This window comes from Propithecus coquereli, unplaced genomic scaffold (assembly GCF_000956105.1).
Source record: "Propithecus coquereli isolate 6110/MARCELLA unplaced genomic scaffold, Pcoq_1.0 Scaffold208, whole genome shotgun sequence".
NCBI classification, from domain to species: Eukaryota; Metazoa; Chordata; class Mammalia; order Primates; family Indriidae; genus Propithecus; species Propithecus coquereli.
In genome coordinates this window covers 1997567-2011560 of record NW_012145856.1, presented here as the reverse complement: position 1 = coordinate 2011560, position 13994 = coordinate 1997567, and the positions used below count along the sequence as shown (strand labels likewise).

General features: G+C 52.7%; 2 protein-coding genes across 5 annotated transcripts; both read right to left on the bottom strand.

The window, feature by feature from the left end:
* Nucleotides 1-378: 378 nt before the first annotated feature.
* TMEM150A (transmembrane protein 150A) lies at nt 379-4495 on the bottom strand. 4 transcript variants are annotated; one of them, XM_012644209.1, is made up of 9 exons: nt 4377-4494; nt 3809-3846; nt 3666-3701; nt 3223-3270; nt 2816-2902; nt 2153-2220; nt 1715-1842; nt 1392-1569; nt 379-1166 (listed from the first exon to the last, which is right to left on the bottom strand). In XM_012644209.1, the coding sequence occupies exons 4-9, from the start codon at nt 3261-3263 to the stop codon at nt 925-927; spliced, it is 744 nt and encodes a 247-aa protein (XP_012499663.1). In that variant the 5' UTR covers nt 3264-3270; nt 3666-3701; nt 3809-3846; nt 4377-4494; the 3' UTR covers nt 379-924. The 4 variants fall into 4 exon arrangements, with proteins under 4 accessions (XP_012499663.1, XP_012499661.1, XP_012499664.1 ...); XM_012644207.1 differs by having other exon boundaries at nt 3666-3846; nt 4377-4495; XM_012644210.1 differs by lacking the exons at nt 3666-3701; nt 3809-3846.
* A 4531-nt stretch (nt 4496-9026) lies between these two features.
* LOC105810275 (chromosome unknown open reading frame, human C2orf68) lies at nt 9027-12930 on the bottom strand. The gene is made up of 4 exons (XM_012644212.1): nt 12748-12930; nt 12541-12659; nt 11542-11693; nt 9027-11179 (listed from the first exon to the last, which is right to left on the bottom strand). The coding sequence occupies exons 1-4, from the start codon at nt 12852-12854 to the stop codon at nt 11057-11059; spliced, it is 501 nt and encodes a 166-aa protein (XP_012499666.1). The 5' UTR covers nt 12855-12930; the 3' UTR covers nt 9027-11056.
* Between the last annotated feature and the right edge of the window lie 1064 nt (nt 12931-13994).

Here is a 13994-nt window from a genome sequence, read left to right as displayed (position 1 = left end):
GTATCTTTAGTAGATGTTGATATCCCAGGGGTCTTCTTTAACACCATTGAAAAAATTGCTTTTAACATTTTAAAGTTGTTCTCTGTGTCTTCATCTCCTCCCACCCAACATCTCCTACAAGGAGTCAAAGTTCAAACCGGACTCCTGAGTCAGGAAAGGTCTGAGACTGTCAGACCAGGTCAGTTCTCTAGAGGCCCAGAAAGGATTTCAAGCCCCTGAGAGATATTTGGATAGCACTTGGCATCCTTTGTTTCCCACAGCCTTGCTCTTAAAAAGCAGCAGGCACTTGGGACTCTCCTAGGGGTCAGGGGCTTCCTTCCACCCTTGCTTAGGGCCTGGATCAGGCCCTCCCTAACTCTCCAGAACAGACTACAAACATGCAAATTAGAATTCTTTTAATAGATATAAAAAAAAGTACTAAAATACCCATGTGGTTCTGCTGTGTTATTTGCCCTAAAGGAAGTGAGGGGCAGAGTGAAGAAATCCCAGTGCAGCTCAGTGGGCCCAGAGTGGGCCTTACCATACAGACTAAGGCATGCTCACTGCCCCCCTCACCAGACTTCCATCCCCGCTGCTGTTCCCAGCCCCCCAATTCCTACAGCAGGAAACCCCAGTGGTCTGGCTCTTGCACTGGGAGTAGAAGGCACCTGAAGGGCTGGCTGGGTGAGTGAGGACAGGTGACCTTTAAACACAAAACAACACTGTGGGGTGGGGAAGCAGGTAGTGCAGCTGTGGCAGCTGGCAGGTCCTGCTCCTCTATGGCACAGGTGGACGTGGGATGGCCACTTCTCCGGGAGTGAGGAAGCCCAGATCCCAATAGAACACTTTCTCAAATTGTTTTTGGTACAAAATAAAAGCAAAGATGATATAGTGTAGAGTGGTATGGAGTCCTGTGGAGGCCGGGCCAGCCACCCTCCCCAGACCTCAGATCATGGCGATGCTCTCGGGGGCACAGTTGAGGTGGGTGGAGGTGCTGCTGCTCCCAGAGGATTTGCAGGCCCGGCCAGGGGCAGGCTGCAGTGCAGCCACCAGTGTGTCTGAGGAGATTGCCCCAAACTCGTAGCTAAAGGTGCCATAGAAAATGAGGATATCGATGACAAACACCCACTCGCACAGGGCTGCCCCATGCTGCAGCTCAGAACTCTCATGGACGAAGAAGACGCCACCTGAAATTAGGCTAAGGAAATGTTCAGTAGGATGTGTGGACACCTGGCAACACCCCTTCTGCAGTCACAGACTGTAACTAAGCTGGGACAACACTAGGCCTCACCTCCCCAGAGGGAGCAGAGCACATGGCAGTGTTACCTGGAATGTAGGCCCCACCCCCCATCTTGGGTGGAAGGGGCTGAGCTAGAGGTTGACTTCCTGACTGCCTGGTCCTGGAAGGATACTGAGGACCAGGCTGACGAAGGCGATGACAGCCAGCACACATCGCAGGTAGGCCACAGCCAGGTCCAGGGGGGCAGTGGCCCCATGGTAGGAGAGGGCACAGTGCAGGCAGACAAAGAGCAGCCCCGCAGAGAAGGCCACACCAGTTCCAATGTAGTGCAGAGACTTGGCATGATCCACCTGGGCCCAGAGAGGGGCTAATCTATGAAGTGGCCCCACCCCTCCAGCCCTCCTTCATCAAGTCTCTTCTTCCCTTCCCTCTCCTCCCTCCTGTCTCTCCAGGCCTTCTTAGGTGAAAGTTCAGGGTTCAAGGGGGGGGGGGCACCTGAAAGTTGCCGACCACCACCAGGCCCGCAGCATTGGTGCAGCCTGTGATGAGTGCTGTCGTGTTAACCCAGGAGTGTCGACTCTGCTCCAGGAGCTGCCCGTAGCGCAGGAGGCAGATCAGGGCCACTGGGGGAGGACAGCATGGCTGGGGCCAGCACCCGCAGCCTCCTTCCAGGCCCAGCCCCGCCCGTCAGGGTGCTGCTGCCCCTTCTGAGGGTGGGAAGGGAAGGGGCAGGCAGGTGGTGAACTGGGTTTCCTCAGGCTCTGGCCAGCAGGGCCGCTGTGTGGGAGTCAGTCTTTGGCCTTCAAGGAATGGGAGAGAAGTTGCCCTTCTGCCTTAACCTTTGGTGGGGAGGGCTGTGAGAAGCAAGGGATTTCTGGGCCTTTCTGGGGAGGGAGGCTGGGCTGGCAAGTTAGAGCTAAGGGTACAACTCACCCATGAAAGCACCCACATTGCCGATCAGGCTGAAGAGGCAGCTCTCTGGGGGATATGTGCCGCACTTGCTGAGGAGGGGACGAAGACAGAGTGAGGGGGGCAGGAGCACCAGAGGGCCCCATTCTAGCCCTTTGGCTCTCCCCTGCATTCTCTGCGCCTGCTCCTTAGCAGCCAAGCTGCCATGTATGCCAAGGGCCTGTGTCCCTCATGCACAACTGGCTCCAGGCTGAGCCCCCAAAGCAGAGCTCCTGTGTGTGACAGAAGGGAGTGCCCAGGAGTATTCTGCCAGACCTGGGCCGCCTTGCTGAGGCCTGTGGCCTGTGGCTGGTCTGGCTATCCTTGAGCCAGAACTTGGGCTGGGCAATCTGAGGGCTTGAGCTTAAATCCAGGTGCCTCCACTTATTAGCTATGTGCCCCAGATGAATAACAACCCTAAGCCTCAGTTTCCTTACCTATAAAATGGTGAAGACAATAGTTACCTCGATGCTGGGAGGATGAAAAGAGACTATGCATATAAAGCACTCAGCAGAGCCCAGTGCGTAGTAAGTGGCTCTTAGAGTAAGTTATTCCCTGAGACCCAAGGGCAGACTTTTGCTTGAAAGGCTGTCTGGGGGTCGGGGAGGGCCTTGGGTCTCCCTGATCGGCCCAGTGTCCAGGCCTTACCTGATGAGAGGGACATCATCCAAGGTGCAGCAGGCCTTGGGGCCCCCTTGCTCAGCAGGGTCAGGAGAGCAGGACTCGTTGTAGGACCTGGCAGGCAGGACAGGGAATGGACTAGGAGAAGGGGCTGTCCCCAGGTCTTTGGCCCGTAGTCTCAGGCCTCAAAGAGGACCCTCTCCCAGACCTCCCCAGCAGGGGCAGAAGAACCCCCTCCCCAGCGCGTGCCTGAAACAGAAGGCCAAGGGGCAAGAGGATGGTGGGAAGTGGGCATGAAGCCATGCCTGGGGACCAGTGTCAGAGAAGAGCAATGAGGCCCAGCCTCTCTGTCTGGCTCTTGGCAGCTGCGGACCCAAGAGGGGACAGAGATAAAGGGATCTTTAGACTGAGGCTGTCTGCAGAGTGCTCCATACCAGTTCTCCACGGGGCACACATGGTGGTTCATCACGGCCATGGCATACCTGTGGGAGCAGAACTGTCACTCTGCCCCCGTTCCCCTCCTGGCCCAGCCCCCCCACTGACTTTTCTCTTCCACCTTGATTTCTGGCCCCATTCAGCCTAATTGTCCTTGCTGGGGACTCCAGTTGGGGTGTTCCTGAGGCTTGATGCCACACCAGAACCTGCAGTGCAGCCCACAACTAGAGGCCCTCTGGAAGTTGCCCTGCCTAGAAATCTGTCAGGGCCACCCTGCTGGACAGCAGTAGTGCCAGCGTGTCCCAAGGGGCTGTGTGCCCAGGCACCAGGCCAGGCTTTGGAGACAGCCAGAGTGGCCCTGGGTACCACCCTGGAGCCCACGACAGGACAAGGGGCTTTGTGTGTGCCATCAAGCTCCTGTTGCTCCCGGCCCCTTACTCACACAGTCCATATGCCAGTGATGGAGAATGCTGACAGGCTGACAGGAAGGAGGATCCAGGCGGTCATGAGGGAGGGGAGCCAGGGTGGTGGTGGTGTGGGGGGGAGGACAAGAGGTAGGTGGGGAAGAGGGGGCGGCCCGGCTACCTTGAGATATTTCAGCCACAACCATCAGCTGCCCTGGCCTTGTGGAGAGAGATCAAAGTGCAGGGTCGGGTGACTGGCCAAAGGAGGGGGAGGGGGAGGTGGTCAACACCTCACCCAGAGCTCCCGTTGGGTCTTTGAGCGTCCAAACTTTGGGCCGAGCCGCCGCTAGAACGTGGACACTCTCTGGCATCCATTGGGAGCCTCTGCGGTCAACCCAGGTGCCACTGGCGTGCTGAGACTCAGGCGGGTTGGAGAGGGAGTCACCCTCCGTCGCCTGAGGGACCAGGGCTGGGAGGACTGGACAATCAAGGGGGCCAAGCCAAGGAGAGGCTGGAAAGGTGTGCGGGCCCGGTGGAGCGGCGGCGCGCAGGCAACCACCTGACCACAGGCGCCCCGGGTAGGGGGCGGGTTCAAGCGGGAAGCCGGGCTCGGCCGTCGCTCGCGTGGGCGCGGAGGACCCCCTGCTTGGGCAGGAGCCCGCGGCCGGCGACCCCCCCAGGACCCGAGACACGAGCCTCCCCAGATGATCCCTGGAGGCCCCGGGGAAAGGAAGGAGCCCAGTACTCACCTCCCGGAGCGCCCTGCCGCCGCCGCTCCCTGTTCAGCCCCCTCGTGGCGCCGTCTCCGGCTGCGGCCCTCGGAGCAGCCCTGAAAGGTTTAAAGGGCCGAGCGGCCCCGCCCCTGGCGGCCCCAGGCCGCGCCGCGCCGCCCGCCGGGACGTGAAGTCCGCGCAGCCCCGGCCCAGGCGCCCGCGCCCCGCCCGAGACTACAACTCCCGAGCCCCCGCGCCCGCGTCACGGGGGAAGGTGGGAGGTGTCCCAACTTCGGTGGACCTGGGCGCCGAGGGCTGTGGCCTGGGGACAGCTCTGACACCGAGATGCCAAGAGGTTCTGTCTACCCCGTTCCCGCAGGGGAAGCGCTGGGAGGCGAGGACCTCCAGGACCAGGCCAGCCAGCCTTCCACCTCTACCTGGGATTGTCATCGTGCACATGGCTGGAGGAAGCCTCCCTCCGCCGCCGCGCACATTTTCCAGCCGGACCGGCCAACAGCGAGACTTCGGAGAAGCTTGCTCAGCGGGGCACCCCATGCCAGCCTCTGTCCAAGGCGTGAGGTCGGTCTGCAGAGAAGCGGGCACAAAGCCTTGGCTATTCCGTAAGAAATCCAAGTGCCTTGGATTTGGCTTATGCTTCCCGCAGCTCAGTACACCCTGGAGGAGGGCTGCTTTCATCAGATACTTTTTATTTTCGGTGTACAAGTACACAGTGTACTCGCCAGAAGTCACTGTGTCCAAGACGTGTTTCCTGAATGATCAACACTTAAACTAAGACGGCAGAGGATATCCATCTAAATAGACATATGTAGGTGTCAGCGTAGGTAAGGTCTAACACGGCTAGGTGTTTGTAAGCCAAGAAGACAGGAAGGTGAGAGACCCAGAAGAATCTGGGAAAAAGAAACAGGATAGTGTGAGGATAAGTTAGCCACCAGCTCCACCAAAACTTACAGACTAAGAGTGCACTCCTGGACATTCTTTTCACCATCAAAAGGGCAGGAATACTTCCTTCCAAACGCCAGAGGTAAGCGTGATGCTCTAAAAGGCAGCCCCAGCAACTGTTGGAGCCCTTGTGAGAACGACACTTGGGCAGATCACTACCTGAATGGTACATGGGCCCAGACTGCCAGGAGCCAAAGTTCGGCAACGTTGGTGAAGCAAGTTATGTATAAAAACAGGACCCTGTACTGCGGAGAAACAGAACAAACTGCACAATGGCTTGAAGAGGGAGAAATCTTTTTGGACCCAGTGGAAGGTAGAAATGGAAACAGGAAACCTGTTGGAGAGCTCTTCAAAATCACATCAAGACAAGTGTTGAAACAGAACCAAGAAGTATGACCGTGCAGTGATCCCTGTACAAGCATACCCAGCTGAATGGACCAGTAGGGGATAAAGTCCAGCCCACCTTCTGCTGGCCATGCTCTGTGCCCCAGGACAAAGGGGGTCTCTAATTCACACAGAGGCACCGTGTCTTCCTGCTCAGCTGCGTTCCCATTGGAGCAGGTGCCTAGTTCTCATCTGCCCAATCCCTCGTTGGAAGCTTTGTGATTCTTTTTTTTTTTTGAGACAGAGTCTCGCTTTGTTGCCCTGGCTAGAGTGAGTGCCGTGGCGTCAGCCTAGCTCACAGCAACCTCAAACTCCAGGGCTCAAGCAATCCTTCTGCCTCAGCCTCCCGAGTAGCTGGGACTACAGGCATGCGCCACCATGCCCGGCTAATTTTTTCTATATATATATATTTTTTTAGTTGTCCAGATAATTTCTTTTCTGTTTTTTGGTAGAGACGGGGTCTTGCTCTTGCTCAGGCTGGTCTCGAACTTCTGACCTTGAGCGATCCACCCGCCTCGGCCTCCCAGAGTGCTAGGATTACAGGCGTGAGCCACCGCGCCCGGCCACTTTGTGATTCTTAATCAACCTTACTGTATCCTCCTGAGCTGGGTTTGAGTCCATATCCAGTCACTGTGAAGGCCTGAGAGGGACTACTTAGGTTCCAAATTGGTGGTTCTAACATGAAGTGGGGGCGAGGCATAAGCACTCGAGAGCTGTGTCATGAGACAGCTTTTGGCTTAATATGACAATCTGAATAGTTCCTAAAGTAGAATTACCCCAGGATAGAGCTCCCTATGACAGAAGGGCTTTTCATGGGTAGGTGGTAGTGGGCAATTGTGTATCAGGTAAGAAGTAGGGACCAGATGTCTTTAAAAATCCCTTCCAACTCTAATGCTACGTGAGTCTTAGTTGTTATGTTCCAACCAGGACAGTTCTTAAAATAGGCAAAACAAGAGATGAGATTTCCAGTGCTGATTCTGTGGTGGAATGACTTTAGGGCAGGCATTTAACCTCCACTTCCCCATGTACACAAGTGATTTCACAACTCTTGGCAAAAACACTCTGTAAAAGTAAGTTTATTTTGTTAAAAAGAAATACCGTATTTGAAAAATACCTTTCTTCTAGGATTTTCAAATAATTTGCATACTTCATTTTATTCATCCACACTGCAGAAACATTGGAAATTAAGAAACAGAACGTATTGCTTTTTATACATTTACCTCCACAACATAACTGGTACAACCTCATTCTGTTGGTTCTGAGCCATTTACTCAGGTTTTCATGTCTAGCATCACTCCAACTCCTGGGGAAATTTGGGGTGGGTGCCTTTGGCTTCTTGGCCATCTGATTCCTCAGGGATAGGACAAGAATTCAAAGAGGGAACTTAAAATGTTTTAAATAATTGTCAACATTCCATGGTGATTCTCCCAAAAGGCCTAGAGATAGGAAGGTAATCTGTCCTCATTCCTCTTTCTGCACACAAAGGCCTCATTTAAATTTGTGAGCCTGCTAAGGATCCACTACCCAGCCATCTGCAGATCTTGTCAAATGCACAGCAGGTTGGGTACTCACCATCCCAAAGGGCTTTGCCCCACAGCATGGGCTAATCTCTAGTTGGCAATGACCCCCAGAGTGGACTATGGAGATGGAAATGTCCCTTCCAGAGAGGGTCTTACAGGAAAAGCATATGTTATTGCCCATATTGGGCCCCCTGGCTGGCCTGACTCCAGAGGCTCCTACTCTCATTTGGTACAAAAAGCTTTATGTTCTTTTCCTTTCTTTTCCTGCGTTACATTCTTCAAAGACTTCCATGCTTGCCAACTGGCTACAACTCAAGCTTTAGTGTTTACTCTTGCACACCCCAAAGCCCCTGCAAACCCAGCTTCCTTCTATCAGTAACATCACCTCTTGTGGCCCAGGAACCACAAAAACCTTAAAATACAGGTTTAACCTCAGCGACTGAAGAACACTCCATACTGAATGGGCATGACATCTACCTATCAGGCTATCAGACTTTCTAAAAGATAACCAAGAAAGTATCTAGTCAAATGAGTGTTGATTCTGAAGCAGCCTGCTGCAAAGTTCCACTTAGTCCAACACTGTTGCTATTGCATACAAAATAAATAGCACAAGATAGTCCTCTTTGGGACATCTGTGGGAAATGCTCTGGAACATGCTCCCTGATGGTAAAGCTCTCATTTTTGAAACAGGTGAAAGATGCTGGTAGACAGGTCTGGTGAATAAACTGGATAGTATCACCTTGGACCCCAAAGGGGTGGTAATAAGCAATGAGGCTGAGCTATACAGCTGTTAACTGGCTGAGAGCCATCCTCACAGAAGCACTTCAGGCATGCCTGGAGAAATGGCAGCATCATCTCCAATAGGCCAGCTCTGAAGACCACCTCTTAACAGAAGTACAAGGTTTAGTGCTTTCTACAGTCATATTGCATAGATTAGTTATGCATAGGTTGGCTAAGAATTAGAATGTTTTCTTGTGTGGGGAAAAAATTTTTTTTTTGAGACAGGGTCTAGCTCTGTTGCCCAGGCTGGAGTGCAGTTGCCCAGCCATAGCTCAATGCAACCTCAAACTCCTGGGCTCGAGTGATCCTTCTGCCTCTGCCCCCTGAGTAGTTGGGGCTACAGGTGTGCACCACCGCGCCAGGCTAATTTTTTTTTTTTTTTTTAGAGATGGGGTCTTGCTATATTGCCCAGGCTGGAATCAAACTCCTGGGCTCAAGCAATCCTCCCGCCTTGGCCTCCTAAAGTGCCAGCACTATAGGCGTGAGCCCTGAGCCACCACGCCCAGCAAAAAACATTTTATGTACACTAGATAAGCAAAGGTCTTCAAGGAAAAAAAAAGTTTAAAAGCAAGGAGTTTCCATCAGTCTCCTACCTCAGAAGGTCTTTGTGAGGATTATAAAACACACAACTAACAGGAAACAATAGGTACATACTAAATGCTGCCTTCCTTTTACCTCTTCCCCTCCCAGGAAACAGGAATTGAGGCTAAAATTTCAGGTGTCATGCCCCAAATTCCTCTTCTTGTCTTCTAAACTGTATGATAAAACCAGGAAATAGGGCCGGCATGGTGGCTCATGCCTGTAATCCTAGCACTCTGGGAGGCCAAGGTGGGACGATCACTTGAGGTCAGGAGTTTGAAACTAACCTGAGCAAGAGTGAGACCCCCATCTCTACCAAAAATAGAAAAATTAGCTGGGCATTGTGGCGCGTGCCTGTAGTCCCAGCTACTTGGGAGGCTGAGGCAGCAGGATTGCTTAAGCCCAGGAGTTGGAGGTTGCTGTGAGCTACAATGATGCTACTGCACTCTACTCAGGGCAACAGAGTGAGACTATCTCCACAAAAACAACAAAAACAGGAAATAGGTGATCCAGCTGTGAGAAGACAGACCCAAAAAGTATTTTTAGACTAAGAAGCCAAAGACTTCCAGTGAAATCCTATGTTCCAAGTTCTAAGACCAGCTGAAGAGCTGGAAGACTAGAAAGGCTGACTGGTCCTCTGACCTGCAGGGAGAAGCAGGGGACGAGGGGGTAGTTTGGCAGAGCCTCCTTGGCCCAGGAAGCTTTAGGGGCTAGTTACCATTAGAAGTCAAAAGGCACTTGTAGTCCAGTTTTGTAGGTAGAGGGCAAAGACTCTCCTTTTAAAGAAATGAGCCCAGCACTGGCAAGTTTAAGGCACTTAACCCCAGGCCAACGCTGTGAGTCCCTGGATGCCCTCGCAACCAGGCCCTTCAAACTTACCCACCTCACTCAGCATCAAAGCATCCCCCTGGCACTGAGAGCTGTGGCTCATTGTTTTAATGGCATAGTTGAAGTAGCTGCCTTGCCCCATTTCTGAGGGGGTAGATTTTTAGGGGTGTAAGGCACAAATCAACAGTGCCCTCAGGTGTCTTGAGACCCCGATGAGGAGAAACCTCTAGGGCAGGGGCTTTGGTTTTAGGAGATCTCAGTGCTCAAAGGCTTACTTAAACCCCACATTTCAAGTCACCGAGGCCAGGGTGATTTGTGGGAAAACTGAAGTGCCTCAGAACATTGGTACACAGATGTCTTTGGTCTCCAGAACTTAGGCTAACCCTGCATTAGAAAAAATATTCACTGAGTGAGAGCAGTGGTATTCCTGGGGGTCTTTAATCTCAGGAGCTGAGTTATATACTTTTGAGAGGTAGGAAAGAAGCATGGGGCAGGGGAGGGGGCAGAATGAGAGGGGCTCTTTTCATTCCCTCTGGAGTGTTGTTCAGGACTTTTGTTTTTTTGCAGCTAGGGCTCCAATTAGGCAATTATTGCTAATGTTGAATTTCCCTTTGGGTGGATGTTTAACACTGTTACCTCACAACTGGAGTTAGTTCCAAGCTTGTTTTGATAATTCCCCTTTAGTTTGAGCAAAGAACACTCTGTTCACAGCTAGAGATGAGGTCCAAAGGTGGAATTCTGTAGCCCTAGCCAAGGTAGGTTTTGGCTGTGAGAAATCCTTGCAGTTTAAAGTCCTAGCTAGCTGGAAGTCTGGAGGAGGATCACTTGAGGCCAGATGCATCTAGCCTGGGCAACATAGCGAGACCCTGTCTCTTAAAAAAAAGAAAAAGAAATCCTTGTAGTTTAGCTCTGACATCTGCCTAATTCTCCTGTCTGGATGGTGCAAAGCAGTGGAGCATGCAAGAAACTTGAAAAGAACTTGAAAAAGCCATGGAAGGGGAGGGAAACATGCTTTCAAGTAGGCCTTGAAAAAAAAGATCTCCCATTTTATTGGTATCAGAATTACTTGGAAAGCTTGTTAGAAAAGTAAATCCCCAGAGCCCCCCCACCTCCAAGGTCCTGAGCAGCTGGAGGTACATAGTCATGTTGAGGGGGGAAGGGTAGAGAACAGATGGATTCTACCCGAGACAAAAAGATGAGGGAAAGGAAAGAACAAAGAAAAAGAGCAGAAAAAAAGGTCTAGGAAAACATGGGTGGAGATGAGCAGAAGCACAAACGAAAAGAACCATAAAATAACAAAAATGGCTCAAGCAGCTGGGTGGAACAGCAGCGGCCAGGTATATGCCCTCAGCGACAAAGCACCATGTTGGCATGAAGTTTCAGAAACCCGGGCTCTCCCTGGAGTCTCTGTTCCCAGATCACCAAGTTAGCCAAACAAAATTCTCAAAAAATTCCAGAATATTAGGCTGGGCCAATGAGCCAACATATAAGAAAGAATGGCTGCAAGGTGGGCCAGGTGTAGTCCTGCAACACCCTTGTGGATGCAGCAGGGGCTCTCAAGATCAAACAAACTGGTCCTGGCACCCCCAGACTAGGGGTGAGCTCCCTGTGCAGAATTCTTCTAAGTGCAGTGAATCCAGCCTGGAGAGAATGCCTTCAATCTGGTCAGTGTTGGCTCTGGCGCTTTGCAATCTCCTCCTGGATACGCAACTTGAGGGCCTCTCGCATGGGTGGATCCAGAGGCGTGTGTGCTGACACCTCCTCACTCACCCTTCCTGGGTCATCGTCCTACATGGAGGAAGAGTCAGGAAGCTCAGGCCTGGCCGCTTCTAGAAAGGTGACCTGCCCTATTCTTAGACAACTCTCTCACAGAACTCCACTTGACTCAAGGCTTCTTGCCAGTACCTGTTATTTCCCAGGTGTCCCCTGTAATAGTGATTCTCAACTGGAGGCCAAGAGCCCTCCCAGTTCCCCCACTGAGAATCACTTTGTGATGGGACAGACTTGTGCTCAAAAGCATTGCCTAGCAGTCCTGTGCCCCCATGTGGAGCAGACACTTCCCAGTGGCCCTGAGGAAAACAGTGGCTCAGGGTCTGGCAGTGATTTCTACCACAGGACCTTCAGACTGCAGCTGTTTCCCTGAGGCGTACCTGATACACGATAACTGATGTGACCTCTCCACTGTCCGCCTCATATTCTAAGCAGAAGAGCTGATGGCTAGAAGGCTCCAGCTCGGAGCCACCACTACTGCTGCTTTCAGCGGACTCTTCATAGTCTGGGTTGCTTGGGTGGGTAGAGCCATCTGGAAGGATGAACCACAGTGAAAGGAAAGAGGGGGATGCTGCTGAAGCCCCCGCCCATAGAGACGATGCAGGAAAACATACTGCAAAGGAAGTCCTAATCTTCTCATGGGTCCAGTGTGTGTGTGGTGTGCTGCCAATCAGAAGTTTTATTTACCTTGTATCCCTGCTCTGGGGCTAGCACAGTCCAGTCATGAAGCAGGTACACAATACACATTTGTCTTGCAAGTAGGACAGGAAGGTAGTGGAAGGACCCATACAACTCTGCCTAGGTTCAAATCCAGGCTCTGCCATTTACTAGCTCTGAAAACTTGGGCAAATTATTTAACCTCTCAGTGCCTGTTTCCTGACTGTGAAATGGAAATAAAAGTTCTAATCCTATGAGGTTCTATAAATACTCAATGAATTAATACATGAAAGGTCTAAAAGCACTTTAAATAATGTTTAAGAAAATTACTGTCATATGTTAACCACTGTGATGTCTAAGTCGCAGGGAAGCTGGGGAAAAGGCCATTACTAGATTCACTCCATGATTATGTCCTGGTTGCTTACAGCTGTGCCACTTTTTCTTTACTAGGTAGCGAAGCGCCACACTACAATACAGTGCAGCGGGGCAAACCGGCTACTTCTTGCCAGCTCCCAGGTACGCTAGTGATAACTAACTGAGGGACATGAGCCCTTCCAGGAGAAACACTGAGCGGAGATTTGGGAGCGCTGAAGTGGAGGTTCCGGGAACAGACGAAGTGAGCTGAGCCTCGGGGATAAGAAATAGTTTTTTCCCTACAGAGAAGGGGAGTGCGTTGCAGGAGGAGCGCGCGGGCTTGAGGCAGGCGGGGCGGGCGGCCTCACCTCGGTGTCGCGGCAGGTACACTTGCATGTCTGGCTTACGGGGCCGCGTCGGCGCGGGCGTGTGCCGTCTCCTCACCTTCTCCTTGGCCGCCTGCTTCACCTTCTTGTCGTAGTTGTCCCTGCGGGGAGCCGAGCGGGAGTCAGGGACGGCCAGGCCAGGCCAGGCCAGGCCAGGGGTGGCGGCGGCGGCGCAGGGCGGGGCGGTACCGGGCGATCTGGTTCCGTCGGATATGGTGCACGAAACCGTGGTTCATGTCCAGCCGTCCGCCAGGCTTGCAGCAGACCCTGGGTCCGGGACCAGGCCCCGCCTCCATCCGGAACCCGGGGCGCAGACCCACAGCCGCCTCAACGGCCCCAACAGCCGTCCGCCCGTCCGCAGACGTCGGTGCCCCCCCTCCTATAACTTCCGGCCCCACGTCCAGACTTCCGGCCCAGGAGGACCGGCCGGCCGAGCGTCGCCGCGCGCGGAGTTGGCGGCGCAGGTGGGGGTGGGGGTGGGGCATGCTTGACTTCCACCGTCCAGGCAGGGCTTTTGTTTTCTTTTTAACGTTATGGACTCGAGGACCAGCCGCGCCCCAACCGCGCGCTCCGCGAAAGCTTTCCCGGCCCGTCCCGGCCCGCCTCGCGCCGTGTGGCTTAGCTGTGCCCGCGAGAGGATCCGGGTGATTGAAGGGCCTGAGCGTGTGTAATTTTCGAGTTTTCACTTTCAGAAGTCAAAATCAGGAATTCCCGATTACAACAGGGGCCAGCTGTGGTCCAGCCACACGACGGACTATTACTGAGCGGGCCCAGGAAGGAGCTGTCCCTACGCGCAACTGCGCGCCGAGCGATTCCAGTTACTGAACCCTGGCCGGCCGGGCAGATCCGTGGGCCCGGCGGGGCTTCCCCAGGGGCTGGACAGCCGCCTTCTCCTGCTGGTGGTGGTGGCTTTACGGGTGTAGACGTCAGTCAGAATTTAGCAAATTGCACAGTTAAACCTGCAGTTTATTGCATGTCAGTTATACCTCCATGCAACTGTTCAAACAAGCAAACCAGTTCAAGGCCAGGCCCAGAGATTAGAACTTTATTGGCTCCATGGCAAATCCGCCTGTGCCGGACGTTTGCGTTTTGCTGATACCAAGAACCCTCTAAATGTGGAATCAGAGCCTTCAGGTTGTCGCATGAAGGGGACGATTTGGGGATGTCGCCTAGCTTTTTCCTGTGCAGGGTCGTCACGCTCTGAGGCGCGGAGACGATCTATCAATAGTGGTTTAGAGGCACAAAGTATCTTTTTCTTCTTTTTTTTTTTTTTTATAAAATTCATTTTCTTTTTAAATTTTTTAATTATTATGAGTACATAATAGTTGTATGTCTTTATAGGGCCTGGCCGCTTCTAGAAAGGTGACCTGCCCTATTCTTAGACAACTCTCTCACAGAACTCCACTTGACTCAAGGCTTCTTGCCAGTACCTGTTA

Bases quoted from the DNA above. Each gene is read 5' to 3' on its own strand.
- TMEM150A (XM_012644207.1), bottom strand. From the start codon at position 3,730: ATGACCGCCTGGATCCTCCTTCCTGTCAGCCTGTCAGCATTCTCCATC. The intron at 1,570-1,714 runs GTGCCCCCCCCC...CTCTGGGCCCAG, and splicing joins TGGTGGTCGGCAACTTTCAG to GTGGATCATGCCAAGTCTCT. The intron at 1,167-1,391 runs GTATCCTTCCAG...GCCTAATTTCAG, and splicing joins CTTCGTCAGCCTGGTCCTCA to GTGGCGTCTTCTTCGTCCAT.
- LOC105810275 (XM_012644212.1), bottom strand. From the start codon at position 12,854: ATGGAGGCGGGGCCTGGTCCCGGACCCAGGGTCTGCTGCAAGCCTGGC. The intron at 12,660-12,747 runs GTACCGCCCCGC...GGCTCCCCGCAG, and splicing joins CGACGGAACCAGATCGCCCG to GGACAACTACGACAAGAAGG. The intron at 11,180-11,541 runs GTACGCCTCAGG...TCCTCCATGTAG, and splicing joins CATCAGTTATCGTGTATCAG to GACGATGACCCAGGAAGGGT.